The following is a 16,578-nucleotide window of genomic DNA, read 5'->3' as shown; positions in this document are numbered from 1 at the left end:
CAAAAATCATTCGGACCGATTCCATAAGCTGGTTCTAGTTTATCTTTAGCCTCTAGAAAGGAAAATTTTGACCATTTTATCAGTATTTTCTGAAGACAAATTTATAAAACTTTCTACTTCCAGTACACCAAAAACCAAATATAGTGACAAGGTTTTAAATGTTGACATGTTGAAAATGCATGTTATGGAATCAGCTTCAGGTTTCATTTATGTATTTATTTGATTGGTGTTTAACGCCGTACTGAAGAATATTTTCCTTGTACGACTGGGGCCAGCATTTTGGTGGGAGGAAACTGGGCAGAGCCCGGGGGAAACCCACGACCATCTGCAGGTTGCTGCAAGACCTTCCCACGTACAGCCGGAGAGGAAGCCAGTAAGAGCTGGAGTTGAACTCACAGCGACTGCATTGGTGAGAGGCTCCTGGGTCATTACGCTGCACTAGCGCGCTAACCAACTGAGCCACAGAGGCCCCCGCTTCAGGTTTTAACTACAAACAATCTGTAAATGTTGGAAAATGGGACAAGAAAATACATTGAAGTACACAATCCAGTAATTTATTCCCCAAATTCATATACACCCTTATCTTACCAGTGGTAACTTGAAAAGACTGTTACATTTCACAAGACAACTATTATAACTTGCATAGCTGCAGAGAAACTAATTAAAAAGAAGCAATTAAGTTCTGAATCTATATTTTGCGAATGACATCTTGTGCAACAAATCCGCAACGAGAATAAAACGTTACAAAACTGTTTCAGAATTCTGTTTACGAGAAGAGGAATGAGTTGAAATGGGTCAATGAAAAACTGGATTGACTTTGATGATGGATTTTGGTGCGCACGAGGAATGAAAATATTCACATCTGCCTGAATGCAGAGGAATGTCACTGGCTGTTTTCAGGCATTACCTGTGGGTTGTCACATATCAGGCAATATCCACTGGTTAAGACCTCATTTATCAGGCAATATCCACTAGTTAAGACCTCAATTATCAGGATTATCCATTGCTTGAGCCCTCAACTATCAGGCATTATCAATTGGTTGAGCTGTCGCGCATCAACAAGTTTCTCTATTGGCCGGGCCCTCAAAGATCAGGCAGTTTCCATTGGCTCAGCCCTCACTGATGTTGACAAAACTTCAAACTCCAGCTTCTTGACGTTCTTGGTTAACACAGCTGTCGTACCACGTTTGTATGTGTACTTGCCTTGTCTGTGAAGAAACAAAAAAAAAAAAAAAAACAAAAACCCCAAACATGAAAGTCTGACCAACATGATTCAAGTGAACTAAAATTAATAACCCAAAATTCATCAGTATTTCAACGAGTGATTTAAACAAAGTTGTGCTTATAAAGAAAACACTTTTGCTGGCTAACTGTGCCTTAAAGAGAAAAGAATTAATTTGTGTTGTGAGATGTATTTACATATATATATATATATATATTTATATATTTATTTATGTATTCAGATCAAAACTGCTGTAAATGAAATCATTGTGCATTCAAGTCTTGTTCACGCGACACTTAAACCTTGGATCATCTACATACTAACTTGTAAGATTAGAGTTTTATGACCATGCTTTAGCGCTATTATTGATCAACCTCAGTCAGATTCATGGTTGAAGGAAACTGGGGTGCCAGGAATATACTACCACCCTGTGCCAGGAATATACTACCACCCTGTGCCAGTTAACCAATAAACCTCCTGACATCAAGCCATAGCCAAATTACACAGAACTTCCATTCGAGCCCATGACCAGGTCAGGGGTCAATCAGATTTGGTGAATCACTGTTTAATTACTTGAATACTTGTGTCAAGCAGTCAGCACTAATTCATGTGTCTCCCTGGTTAAATAGGTATTAAATGTTTTATATACCACAAATATCATCAAGGTGTTTTTACATTGGTGGGTTTAATTTTTTTCTTTACTTATTGATTGTACACCTCCAACTCCCCCCTCCCCACCCCCCAACCACCTCTCTATCCCAGTGAGAGAGAAGGTATGGTTTTGGTGTTTTTACCTCTGTCCCTTGAGATTGGCCTCATCATACGGTCTGAGGTAGTCCACTTTGTCCCTGGTGATAACACACAGGTCCACGTTACTGCCTGAGCCCAGGTCGTTGAAGATTCCAGCTCGGATGGCATTCTTAACCAGGGTCATCGCCTCGCCCCTCTGGAAACAGGTTTAATTTTATCAGTTTGAAAGTGAAAAGACAAAATAATTCTCCAATGGCATTTCTAAACTGCAGAATCATGGTTTTGAAATCTGCAGACAACAATCACATATTTATTGAAATATTCATATAATATAAAAAAAAAATAAAAATACAGGAACTCTCACAAAGGGCATAACTCTGTAATTGAGAATCTAAAAAATTTTAAAGTTAGCCAGTTTTCATTCAACAAGTTAAGGTACCAGACTGATGGTTATCCACTTTCCTTAATGTACTGTCTTAGACAGTTGACTTTGTTGAGATTCTAATATTTATATATTTTTGTTTATTTCGCTTTTCAAGATTCAGAACATAGTATTTGCATGTAAGCTATTTCTTATGCTTTATTTCCACTTCTTGTTTTACATTATTTTTATATTTACCAGATCCTATATATGGAGCTTGCTCCTGTTATTTGCCCTTGTGAAATAAACATATAAAAAAAATCAATAAATAAAGAAACGGGTAAATATTGCAACAATCCCAATGATTATGTTGCTCAGGCATTGGGTACACTGACTCACCTCCATGTTTGGTTTGTAGCCATCTTCAAACACAGCCATGGCTGCCAGAGAACCAGAGCCTGCAAAAACAAGGGACACTGTATCATAGCACGTGGATTTCATAATCTTTTTTAGTAGAAAGGCTAGCTACCTGGCAGAGAACAAAATCAAGTACATGTAAAATAGGAGTTTCATCAAAGTAGATGGCTACCAGCTCAAAATTTTGCTAAAGCTGGCTGCAGGTAGTTGATAACCACCTTCTAATTAACACTCTGCTGGCGTTCTCGTTTCTTGACTTGGTTTAACCATCCTTTCACCTTTATTTCATCTATATAACTCATTAACAGCAAAATCTCCCTATAGCAGACTAGTCTAAATGTTGACATATTAATCTATTAACATAGATATTTTGATGAATCATTTATCTTTCAAAAATCATTCAAAATTATGTTCAATAAATAATATCTAATCCAAGCTTCCGATAATTTATTTACTGGATCTGTGTTTAATGTTGTACTCAAGAATTGTCCACTCATATGACAAAAGTCAGGTTTATGGGTGGACAATACCACAGTATCTGGGGTAAACCACCAACCTTCTCCAGGTATGCGACAGACCTCCTCACTTAAACATGCAGTCAAAACAGCATGAATTGTTTTTGAACATGCAACCTCAGAGATCCAAGGCCTGATAGTCTCAAAGAACCACATTTACCTATCTAATTCTCATAGGCCCAGCCTTTGCTAAAGCTTGGCACACAGAAACTGACACTCTAATAATAGGCCCTATGTTAATTCATTGTGACATTCACTTTGTGTCTTTTCACACACATATTTGGCAGAATGCGTCAGCCCACTTACCCATGGTGACAAAAGGCAACTTATCGGTTGATCCATGGGGCCATATGCTGTAGAGGTGAGGGCCTTTAGAATCCACTCCTCCCAGAACCAGAGCAGCACTAATGTATCCATGGTACCTGGCACACAACGTATGAGCAGATGCATGATGAAAGGGCATTTATATTTTCCAGTTCATCATCGTTCATCTTCAGTAATGTGACAACATTGTATCATCAATTCAAGATTGTAACAATTATTTCCTTACTCAATGACTGCGAGTTGCACATAACAAATTATGCCTCGTAGAGACATACATGTTCTTTAAAGATCAATAAGATATTGAACATAACTAATATATTTTCCATGTGAAAAAACTGAACTAGTATACCATTGTCCAAGCTTACCTGAAGAGTTTTTGTTTCAGGGGCCCTTTGCACAAAGTGATCACAGGCTAAATTTATTGTAACTACCATGGCGACATGTTAAAAACACATGCTTGCCATGATAGCTAAATGTAAACTCAGCCTACAATCGCTTTGTGCAAGAAGCCCCAGAAATCTGTTCACCATACAGACTCTGGACATTCGCTCTGTGTTATGCTGGTTGGAGCTCTAAGTAAAACACCACAGCACAAGTTTACCTGAAGAGCATCTGTTTGAGAAGCCTATTGGCTGTGCAGACCCGGGGAATTCTCCCTGTGTTCAGCTGGTGCAGCTCTAACTGTGATGAGATCATCTGCGTGGTCATCTCTGTATCAGCAGCTGTTCCCGCACCACAACAACTACAACGCACAAGCCAAAGTTTTTTTCACACCACGCTTACCAAGGGCAATAACTCTGCACAATCACAAAGGCCTATTTCAACCGAGTTATGAATAAGCTTAAATATACAAGTGCACCAAAATTTTACTACACCAAGAAATGTCAGCTTGTGTGGGGAAGAAATAAGTCTAGGCTGCTGGTGAATTTATCATGCCCAATGATAATTCAAGAAGATGGATCTGAATCTGCCAAACAGTATACAAAATTACTCTACAAGACAATACATGTACATGTATTTAATAACATACTAGATATTTGGAGCTATGTAGTGGATTTTGGCACAGTTCTTGTCTGCTACAATTGTGTCTTCAGTTGCTCTTGTATCTGCCCCGAGTACAACGCCATCCTGGAAGAAAGCAGACAGATCATGAGAACAAAATATTCACTAAATTCTTTAACCAGATAGAGGAAATATTGTCCAATTATATTCAACTTATACTCTGGAATACTGAGAGGACATACAGTCAGTATATAAGTGAAATTTTCTGTGCTTGTACCATTTAGACTTACCTTAAAAACGATACCACAGATGGTTGTCCCAGTTTTGTAAGCTGTAGGTGCTTTAAAGCCTTTCTCCTGCAGTATATGGTTCCTGCGCATAAAAGACAAACAGGTAAACAGAGTTCCTCCATCACCTACATGAAAAAGAGACTTCATTATCACACTTAAATTTGTATCAGGTGACAGACTGTGGTCGAGTATTTTGAAAATCCAATACAAGCTCGTGTAAAACATGACCAGTCAATGCAATTCATGGATTTCATTTAGTGACTTATTTCATTGCTTGCACAGCATACTCAAAATTGTTTCCCTCACACTCCCAGAGTTCACAACAGGCAGAGAGTTGGGAATCCACCGATATGGATTAGCACCAGGCGACTCCTCTGTTAATACTTGGTTGGCAAAGTTTTATAGCCATAGCAGCAAGCCAACCTATGGTAAACCATACTCCGTTCCACATAAAGTCTGGAAAGTCCTCTCTAAATGATGGCTGCAGTACTAAACAGGTGTCAACTTACATCTCAGCTTGCCTGCATACACAATATTCTCTCTGTAAAGATGTGCCAGCACCAAATTAATGACAAGGCACACTATTTCAAAACAAAAAATCGGAAATAAGGCTCTTCTTTTCATGTGTATGAGCATATGCCATCCAAGAACTTCGTCAAAACCCATCACTGTGGGGAAGGCTTCACCGATGGCTGTCGTGAATTTGGGACTAATTGCCATTACAGAGGAAGATACATGGGGTGTTGCATGTGTGGACACAATAATCTGACATTACGCTGGCCTTCCATTTTGTTTTTAAACATAGGCCACTGGTGTGGTTCGAGGTATACTGAAGTAAGACATGATACTGAAAGGCCAATCCTGCTTGGCTCAAATGTGAAGGAATGTGTTAACCATTATTTGGATGTAACTGCAAACTAGTTCAGAAAAGATACTTTCAACAAGAATTTTTTTTTAAAACGGAAACAGCGTCGCGCTAAAAAGGAATCTTGTCTCACTGAGTAACTTAAAGCATCAAAGGAAAGATCAAAAATAAATAGAATAAATAGCAGTATTCACTTTTTTCAGATGTCAATAAGAAATAAACACTACAAAATCTGGATGTCTCATTCATCAAACAGACAAGTAATCCTTCACTACGCAAAATTCATGGACTAGACTAAACGATGACGAAAACTAGGCTCTAAATGGTCTTGATCAACGTGACAATCGCTGTGTCATGCACATAATTTACAACATTTTCACAACGATCTCTGCACAGATCTAAATCCACTATTAGTAAATCACATAGTTCAGGTTGTTCGTACATAGGTTCTTATCCATAGTTAATCGCATACCTTCGACAGTTTTCAAATGAAAAGCCTCCGGCCGGCGGTTCACTCATTGGGGTACTCATTTCGGGGTATACTTCTCGTCAAGCTTCGAACAGGAAGCTGAGGTCTATCACGCAATGCGCATGCGGTACACTTCCGCTTTTCGGTTTGCGGGAAATTTAAATCGAAGTAGCCTAATGAGGCTGGTTTCACTTTGCCGGTAAGATGGTGATAATTAGCAGTATCACGCAACAAGCCGTAAAAGTGACATGGTGAAAATAAAATTTTTGGAAGAGAAAAAAAAAAACAATTTTGGAAGATAAAAAAAAAATGATGAAAAAACTTTTTGGGGAAGAGAAAATCTTTTTTTTAACCCCCAACTTTAAAATTCGGAGCCCCGAGTTTACAAGTTGAGGCCTCTACTTAATTGGCCAATCACAGGTCGTTTGCAATCAAACAGCCAATATGACAGCCACAGACGAGCATCTCTCACTGATAACTATATATTTTGACTAGGGTCTTACCATGTACGGAGCCGTAAATGTGACATGGTGCATGAATAAAAAACAAATTGGGAAGAGAAAAAATAAAATTACACTGTGAAAAAATTTATTTTGGAAGAGAAATTATCTTTCCAACCCCTGACTTTAAAAAGTCGGGGCCCCGACATAACTGACCAATCATAATTGAGGGTTACACTATAATCTCATCTATATATATAGAGCTATACTGCCTGATCGTCAATGCCATTATGCTTTTCCAAATTAACTTTTGTCGCTTGCAAATTATACTTTCTCAGTGAGACGACGAGGAACGCCAACGCGATTTATAATATAACCTCCAACAACCTGTGGTTATTATTAATACAGTAAACACTCAACCAAATAATACGATCGGTTTAAAACTTATCACAGCCGTCATTAAACGTGCGTGACATAAAGTTATGGCCTTTGGTCTTAACGTATGTATAGTTTAGTTTGCCATCGTTCAACCTTGGTTGGATCAAGCACATGTAGGCCTATTCGAATATGTCTCACAAATAGCTATTGCAGTTGAGACGGACCTAACTAGGCTAAATAAAGACGGGGCTACACGCTGTATTTTGTATTTTATTTTTATTTAGTCCATATATATCTCTTTGAAATCTGTTTTATTAATAATCTGGCTCGTTGATATAGAGAATTTTATTGGGAATACCCCGGGCAATCCAGTTTCCTACACTGGCCGCCATGGTATAAATAAACATTCTTGAGTATGGCGTTAAAGAGGAATTAAATAAATAAGAGACCAATTCAGTATTGGGGCATCCGTGGCCAAGGTGGTTAGAACGCCAGCGCTGTTCCAGCAGTCTCTCACATTTCCTGCCGTACATGGGAAGGTCTTGCAGCAATCTGCGGATGGTCATGGGTTCCTTCCCGGCGCTGACCGGTTTTCTGCCACCATAGCGCTAGTCGCGATTGTATATGTGAAATATTCTTGAGTAGGGCGTAAAACAGCAATCAGATAAATAAATAATTTCAGTAAATCTTGACCATTTCTTCCAGTCCTTTACTGAGCCTAACCTATATATCTCTACATCACGTGGGAAAGTTAGTAACTTGCCAAAGGTCAGTAGCTCACCGTGGGCACTCCGGTTTCCTCAACTCACAAAACATGACGGTCATCGTATAATTCTTTACTATGGCGTTTAAACAGCAATCAATCGATCTGTAGGCGTTTCATTTACTGTTAGGCATGTAATTACGTATAATTAAATAAATGCCCCTTTCGTTTCTAGGAAAACTTTCCCTGGTTTCTATTGGCCCTGGCGATATTTTGCTTTGGCGATAAGGTTAGATCCGGAGTTCGGATCACAGATGAAGGATTGCTTCATCTATCAAGATATAAACCAATACTATTCTAAGAAACATTCAAAACCGTATAAAAGAGGTGAAAACACCCTTGTTAAAATGTTTACTTTTTTGCATTTATTTTTTAATGACATCATCCCATATAATCAAATGTTTGAATTGTAAAGTGGACATTACTGCTAGTTGAGAGATACTCTGACGTGACATCGCCTTTATGCTTCCAAAGAGCTATTTCAGTACTAAAACCCATGTTTGGAATGGAGAAAAAAAAGCTTTTTGTGACGTTAGGAGACCTGAGCTTATGGTGTAATATATGCTTCATTTAGTCCACCTTAGAATTCCACAAGGCATTTGAATGCATTGAGCTCTTTTAAAAAGAAAATCAAACCATCATTTACGTTTTGCCATTGTTTCGAAGATAATTGCGATTGGCTTTCGTTGCGCTTACGATTCAGTATGGTTGCTAGCTGTCGGCCATCTTATTCATCTTTCATTCATCTGTCCATGACTAATATGGCATTGGACATGAAAATTTGAAATTAACTCGAGGAATTGCATTTCAAACATGGGTAGTATTTTGTCGTTGTTAAGATGATGCTTGACATTACTTGTTGCTCTCCCTGATACAAGATGGCTGCCATGGAACATCTTACCTCTCATTCATGACTTGGCCATGATATGAACGTGAAATACTGAAATCATATGAAAAGAATCGTTTTCAGACTTGTCGATAGAGCCTTGTCGTATAGTTGAGAGGATGGTGGGGATATTTTGATGAGATTTTGATGGTTGCTCTAGTCTGTCTTAATTTTCATTCATTTGTCTATGACACACCCATGCTGTGAACGCGATATATTCTGTGAAACATGTCCCTTGGTGATGGACCAGATCTTCTCAGCTTATTTTTCGCTTATGAAATGATGTATCCGTTTGAGTTAGTTGCTAACATACAACTGGTTGATTCGAATGTATGATTGAATGTATTGTAGGGTAGGGCTATTTTGCTCCGTCTCCGCCCAGAAGAGCTATATTTTCAATTTGGAACATTGTCTAAAATGAACTCTTTACTTGTAGCTGTGCACAAGAGTCTGTCGAAGAAAAAGAGTTTGAAAACTTTCAGACAAAGGAGATAATACAAAAATGAGAGGTTATCATGGGATCTCTCTATGCGGTAAGTCGGGACCGGTAGATCCAGGATCAATCCTTGGTCGAGTCACACCTAAGACTTTAAAAGAGGAAGTTGTAACTTCCTCGCTTGGCGTTCAGCATGAAGGGGATAGTGCAACGACTGGTTGACCCGTATCAGTATAATGGCTCGGGCGGGGCGGCTTACTTGCCTTCGGTAAGTCGTCTCAGTGATGCAGCACTAAATAAAAGAGCGGTGGAAATCCGTCCTGCAACAAGGAGGCACAATTACACGTGCATGCACCCTAATGATTCCTTCGTCGTCATATGACTGAAAAATTGTTGAGTACGACGTTAAACCCCAAGCACTCACTCACTCACTCACTCTATGCGGTAAGTGTTTTAATACAATGTACAACTACTAGTGGCAGTTGTGGACGCAGGCGTTGCATTTATTTGAAGAAATCGCGCTTAAAATATTCTTTTGCGACCACAAGTTCTTTTCGAACATGCGACCACAATATAATATATCTATTTAATGCCGTTTTTCTCGCTTACAGGCATCGGTAACTCTTCCATCAGCGCCGAGTTCAACTTCTACAACGACCCGGTAGCCACTCATATTGTCCTGTCTCGGCTGAAATGTACGCGTCCTATAACTCTCGTGTGCTGGGAGGTATTTCTGGACTTCAGCTTGACCTGGATGAGTCTGAGATCTACTGAGGTTACATGAGAAAAGCGGTCTGGAGGTGCTTCAAACCTTTGTGGTCAAGACATGAGAATTTAAGCTGCATGCATATCTTCACAATATAGACGACAAAGTTGAAATTTTTTAAAACTTTTATAATGCATTCAAACGAAGCTGTCAGAATGTGATGAATTTGATCTATTTATCTGTAAAAAAATGTTTAAAAAAATAAATATTGTTTATTTTTATGATCAAATCCGAAAATATTTCACTTTTTGTTTCAACAGGGACTACTGGAGGAGTCTCGCGATTTCTCAAACAAGCCGAGACATTCTGCGTGGACTTTCTGCGCAAGAATGGTTATCAGTTTATCATATGTGATGAAGTAGCAATGGCAGCTTCTTTCGATTCTTCCGTGATAAGACAGGCAACTCCTGCCGTCGCCCACGTGGAAATGGTGGGATCCAGAACCAGAGGTCAAATAGTGTTAGACTGAAAATCAAACCACCCTCCGAACATTTTGCTGATTAGGAAGTTTGACTTGGAAAGACTTTCACAGATCTTCCGGGACGCTTTGAGGGGTTTGGAAAAGGACACGTGATTCAATATGACGTCTGAATTGTGACGTGAATGAACTGATTACCTAATGGGACGCAGGCCTAAGAAGTAGTCTATTGATAGTGTGCTCCCAACATAGAAATGGTTCCACTCTATATTGCATTCTTTGAGATACCTTCGTCATCTCATTTTCCCAGATAAATATTGTTCCAGGGAAGTGTCAGGTCATTTGCCCCTTAATTTCCAAGTGGGTGTGCAATCCAATAGATTTGATTGGTCAAGACGCCAGCTTACTTAATGAATTAGTCGCTTTACTTCTTATGTCATTGTTGATTTACCTTGCTGTATAACATGTTAAACTAAATTTTCATGGATTGATTAAAATATGAACCAAAGTAAAGCTGTCTGCAAAGATCTTTTATTTCATACCACCACAGAAATGTGGGGAATCTTGTTACGATGGACAGGGATATAACCCGAGCCTATTCTATATTTTCTTAATGCATACGCTACTTTCCATTTCAATTAGGATTGAAGTATTAGGATCGTACTGGAAGACAGACCCAAAGGCCACGAATGTGGGAAAGACCTCATGCCCTCTCCTTTACTTATTTATTTTATTTATTTGATTGGTGCTTTACGCCGTACTCAAGAGTATTTCACTTGTGGGATGACAGCCAGCATTATGGTGGCAGGAAACCGGGCACAGCCCGTGGGAAACCCCCGACCATCCGCGGTTTGTTGGCAGGCCTTCCTACTTACGACTGGAGAGGAAGCTAGCATGAGCTGGACTTGAACTCACAACCACCGCATTGGTGAGAGGCCCATTGCGTTGTATTATTGCACGAAAACAGCAGTTTTAGTTATATAAGCTTATATATAGATACAATAATACAGGGCGTTCACTTGCTGGATGTCGAAGAGAATCTGACTTGCACATAGGATCAATGTTAACGACGTCGTTAGAAAATATTCCATTTATTGAATTTATTGTATATAATCAATCGTTCCACAGATTTTATGCGAAGTAAATACAAGGCTGATCTACTGTCTTTCATACTTTACTACAGACCATCAGCATTTGGTGGGGGGTGGGGGGTGGGGGTTGGGGAGCGAGCCTCCTTGGCTGAGGGTGTTACCACGCCAGCGCGGGGCTATGACCCAGGAGCCTCCCACCAGTGCATTCGTTGTGAGTTCAAGTCCAGTTCATGCTGGCTTCCTCTTACCGTACATGGGAAGTGCAGCAACCTGGGGGTGGTCATGGGTTTGTTTCGGGCTCTGCCCGGTTTCCTCCCACCATAATGCTGCCCGCCGTCTTATAAGTGAAATATTCTTGAGTACGGCGTATCACCAATCAACTAATATTTTTGCTAAATTTGAGACTTATATTTCCTAGGGAAATTGTTTAAACTTGAAAATTCACTCCACAAACCACCGAGTCGAAAATGCAAACAAGGCCTTACAAACCTTGCATCGACAACCGGTACGCAGAATGACGTTGAAGCTGTTTTTCTAATGACCTCATTGAAAATTCCTTAGCCTCGCCTAACTTTTCATGTATCGTGTGTCTTCCACGTTAAATGAGGCGGGCAATATTTGTATATTAGACTTACGTGAGCTTCTATGAAACACCTTGTTGTTGGTTTGTATGCATGGCAGTATCTGAATTTATTGCTCGCATCATACACATGTTCGTGTACAAGTAAGAAACTACACGGTGATTAAATATACAAATTTGGTTTACGGAAATTATTTTCACATTTTGCGAAACCAATGCAAAACCTGATTGGGTTTCAAGGAATTTTTATCGAAGAAAGTCTTTATTGCAAAAGAACCAGTCATAGGATAACCAAGCTGTCTTAGACTTAAACCAGAAAAAATCATAAAAATGGTGCAAAATTCAGACGAAGAAAAGTTGCAGGGAAAAACACATTTAAAAATAACTTTTTACAACTTTAAGACATTGTAAGTATCAAATTTAGAATTTTAGCGCAATATCTTGTTTTGGGGTTAGGACAAAGTTTGACTTACGTCTGTAGCACCGATCCTGAGATCAGAGGCTACGTCACCAAAGCTTCGCTCAGAAGATTTCCCTTCGCAAAGAACGTCACATTATGGAGTCGAAGCAGAGAGTAAATTAGGGATCAATGGGTAGAAACAGACATTCGTACCCCAGCCGTCGACCAGTGAGGACGTTCCAGGTCAGCTTCCTCTCTGTTCTGGGAAAGTTTTCCAGCAAGCTGCAGATGGTTGTGGGTTTCCCCTGGGTCTCTACCAGGTCTCCGCGCACCATAATGCGGGCAGCAGTTGTGTAAGTGAAGTGTTCTTTAGTTCGGCGTAAAACATCAATCACGTAAACAAAAAAATTACTTAAGCGATTTTTCTTCTCTCAGTGGACGAGTGCGGGAACAGTTTTTCATGGTTTTCAAGTTGAAAACCTCTGGAAATGGACAATTATATGCTATAATTAAATGTTGATGTTTGATTCAAACTTTCAGTTAAGGAATGGAAGGGAACTAATGAATCTACATTTATACAGACGTTAAATCCCTTGGAATGAGGAAATCGTGTGGTGTCAAATTCTAAATTGGCTTATAGACTACTTTTCATTTGATAGTAAGCGAAAGCCATACACTAATTGAATTCATGACGTCATGTGCAGGGAAAACTGTTCGATTAAATGTCATACAACATATAATTCTAAAATAAAAGTACCTATTATACTTTCAGTATTTAACACGATGTATCTCTTGTGAACTAGAAGCATGGTTTAATTTAGGACGCCAACAAAAGTTTGCCATCAAGATGTTCTACTGCGCATGTCACTATACTGCTGATACCAATAGCAACGTCAGAACGTTGCGTGTACACATGTATACGGCAGCCTTTACTGAAGAGGTACAGCGTTAGAGAGAGATGTAAGTTTGTAATTAGTTATAGACCTACATATATGTGTACATATATTTTACCAGCTTCGGGGTAACTGGGCGCTAGTTTCAAGTTACCTATAGTTTCTGATGGGAAATATAAATATGGTTAAATAGCCTATTAAAGTTTCTGTCGTTCATCTTTGCCTATAAAGCTTTATTCATCAGCCAAACATGAATTTGAAAACCTGGAATTATCCAAAGTTTGAAAAGAACTGCGAATGACCCCCTACATCTAAAATTGTATTTATTTTTTTATTGATTGATTCTTCTGCTTTACCCTAAATTGTTTCGGCTTTTGTGACGCCCTAGATAGCGTATTAGAAAAGGCCTTTGGTTGGTATTGTGACGTCAACAATCGCTCATGACCTAAGCGCTCTATTGCGCAGGTCACATAAGTTCTGTTGTTTATGGCAACGTCAGATTTTGAGTTCGGCTTTGTTCAAGACGTATACGTCAAGAAGACTGAAAGAAACATGTAAGTTTGTCGTAAGTCTACTTTTAGTCTTTACAGTTGTGGAAAATTAGTGTCAACTGAAAAGAGAGGGAGAGGGCGGTAGGCTTAGATACAATTAAAGTGTTAATGCAAAGTGAATGAAGTGTATGTTATAGTCAATGTAACATACTTTGGAAGGTTTGCCAGCAACCTGTGTATGGTCTTGGGATTTCTTTCCAAGCTGACCGCCTTCGTGTAAGTGTAATAAACTTGAGTACGACGTAATTAAATAAATAAATAAATAAATAAATAAATAAATAAATAAATAAATAAATAAAGGATCGCGCAGTTCGGGTGCCTGTCAGTACCGCAAAGTTGACTGATGTTCGTTTGTACATGAATGTTCTACGTGAACTGGGAAAAGCAAATTAATTTCCGATTTAGAGTGGTGGGTATTCAAGTCAACATAACCCATTAAATACTAGAGATAAACAAACTGTTGACAGTTAAGCAAAAGGGATTAACAGACAACTTTAAAGTATGAGAAAATTGAAACATAACCAAAACGTGATAAAGATTAAATGCATGATAACTAGACAGGGGAAGTGGTTATTAAATTATTAAAAATATTATAGATAATCATTGGCCCATACACAAAATTGTATAAAACATTAATACGTCTTTTTTACATTTTTAGTTCATTAAACTGAAATTGTTTTTTTATTACCAGCACATTGTAAGACAATTATGGCATTAATTGGAGGAGACGGACTTCCTCCCAAGTTGCAGAAGGGTTAGTAGAAATTTTTTAATTTTAAACTTAGATAAGTTTTAAAATGTTCTTCATCTACACGAGCACATGCGCTGCCCAAAATCTGTTTTAATGTTTAGTGATATAACGTGACTCCCGAAAAATGTTTCTATGTTGAGAAGTAAAACCTTGTTTCCTAAAATTTGTTACTACTTTAAGTGATAAAACTTGTTTCACGAAGTATGTTACAGTAACTATGTCAATGGATAAAACGAATTTCCTGAAATTTGTTGTTGAGTAATTGAGTGATAAATTATATCTTTCCCGAAATCTGCTATTATGTCGAGTGACAAAGACTTAAATCTGTTACTGTGTTAGGTAGTGGAAAGCCTGTTTTATTTTTAAATAAGGTGTTTTATGAGTGTCACACCTTATCTTCAGAGAAAGAGATTGAGGTGGAAGAAAAACAGGTGTACTCCCAACATTGGACTCCTGTAAAGAGGTTATTCAGTCACCTGGGTTGGAGATGGGAGGTCCCCACACTGGCCATGTTTACAGTAAGTACACGAAACAAGCTGTATGAAAAAGGACATCAGTACGGAGCCGTAAAAGTGACATAGTGAAAAATAAAAAAAAATTTTTAACCTCCGACTTTAAAAGTCTGGGCCCCGACTTTTAAACTCTAACCTTAAGAAAAATATTTATTTTTTCCCAAATTTTTTTTTCGCCATGTCATTTTTTCTTATCCTCAAATAATTTTTTTTTCTGTTCCAAAAATTTTATTGTCACCATGTCACTTTTACGACTCCGTACATTAGACAAATGTATAGTATATAATCGTGAAGCGATTGTTTGATTTTAGGTAAAAATATTTAATGACATGCACATGGCTATGAAGAGCTTGGGTCAGGGGTTGGGGAAGAGGAGGAAGGGGGCAGTGGTTGAGGTACAGGAGGAGGGGTGGTGGGTTTTTTTTTTGGGGGGGGGGGAGTAATGAAAGGTACAATACCATAGAACTGACAAAAATTGTACTCATGTCTGTGGTAAACAGTTTGTAACATGTAATATATTTCTAATACTTCTGCTTAAAAAATAACTGAATTAAAAAATATTGAACAAAAAATAGGTGAGAAGTAAAAATTTTACCAATAAGCAATAGGCCCTATCTAAAAATGAAATCAAAGTGTAACCAAATATTTAACCAAGTAAGCCAGTGTGTTATGTTTATTCCTCTGTCGCAAGTCGCCCTCTGTACGATCCATCATATAGCCTCATATGTGCACAAAATTATGTGTATTTTCGCTTTCTTGTCACAGCCCACGGACGACGGGGACTGGTACCCCGGGAACCTCCCCTCAGAGGTTTACGAGATACTGGTTGGTGGCCCCAGGCTGAAGTGCCTGGATGGCCTGGGCTTTGGTCTGGGCTGGGCCCTGAGGGGCCGGGTTTTCTACCCTAAAGGTGTGCTGCCTACATCCCTGTTCTCTGGAGATAAGTCGATGGAATATGAATCCTCGGTATGTCATACGTGTGATATGCATTAAATAATGCGTTTATGAGTTGGCCGAGTGGTATTATACTGAACTCACAGTGACATTGTCAGAGTTACATATGACATTATGAGTGAAATTTCTGCTTCATACAGAACGCATACCGGAGTGGTCAAAAAAACAACAACAAAATCATATTTTATTTATTTAAAAGGATATTTTATATTTTATATCTCAAAAGATAACAAATTACGGTGTCACAATTTTTTCAGAAAGCTAATTTCAGCGTTATAATGTATATACTATACAATACTGTAAAAATTTTTGTTTTGTACTTATGTTTTGTTAAAATTCATGGAGAACGTGATGTCCAATTCTTATATCACGTGGTGGTCGACAGAAAGCGTAGAATACAAGACTGAGAAATAAAATCAAGTATAATCAGATAAAAATATTTCTCCCCCTTTTTTCTCTGCAGCTCTTCCTCAAGGAACTGTTTTTCTCTCTTCGTCAGCTGGGAGAGGGGACAGACAGCGAGTGTGGTGAGTAAATATAAGAT

General features: G+C 38.6%; 1 protein-coding gene across 1 annotated transcript; it reads right to left on the bottom strand.

The window, feature by feature from the left end:
• Positions 1–532: 532 nt before the first annotated feature.
• LOC135480563 (proteasome subunit beta type-7-like) lies at positions 533–6,310 on the bottom strand. Its single transcript, XM_064760425.1, has 8 exons — positions 6,219–6,310; positions 4,882–4,963; positions 4,620–4,717; positions 4,191–4,331; positions 3,572–3,687; positions 2,733–2,791; positions 2,017–2,168; positions 533–1,208 (listed from the first exon to the last, which is right to left on the bottom strand). The coding sequence occupies exons 1-8, from the start codon at positions 6,275–6,277 to the stop codon at positions 1,091–1,093; spliced, it is 825 nt and encodes a 274-aa protein (XP_064616495.1). The 5' UTR covers positions 6,278–6,310; the 3' UTR covers positions 533–1,090.
• Positions 6,311–16,578: the final 10,268 nt, after the last annotated feature.

This window comes from Liolophura sinensis, chromosome 13, assembly GCF_032854445.1.
Source record: "Liolophura sinensis isolate JHLJ2023 chromosome 13, CUHK_Ljap_v2, whole genome shotgun sequence".
NCBI classification, from domain to species: domain Eukaryota; kingdom Metazoa; phylum Mollusca; class Polyplacophora; order Chitonida; family Chitonidae; genus Liolophura; species Liolophura sinensis.
Note: the sequence above shows the minus strand (reverse complement) of the source record. Positions and strands in the feature narration are given on the sequence as shown.

Bases quoted from the DNA above. Each gene is read 5' to 3' on its own strand.
- LOC135480563 (XM_064760425.1), bottom strand. From the start codon at position 6,277: ATGAGTACCCCAATGAGTGAACCGCCGGCCGGAGGCTTTTCATTTGAA. The intron at 3,688-4,190 runs GTAAACTTGTGC...GTTGTGTGCCAG, and splicing joins CTCAAACAGATGCTCTTCAG to GTACCATGGATACATTAGTG. The intron at 2,792-3,571 runs GTAAGTGGGCTG...TTGTTTTTGCAG, and splicing joins GTTGCCTTTTGTCACCATGG to GCTCTGGTTCTCTGGCAGCC.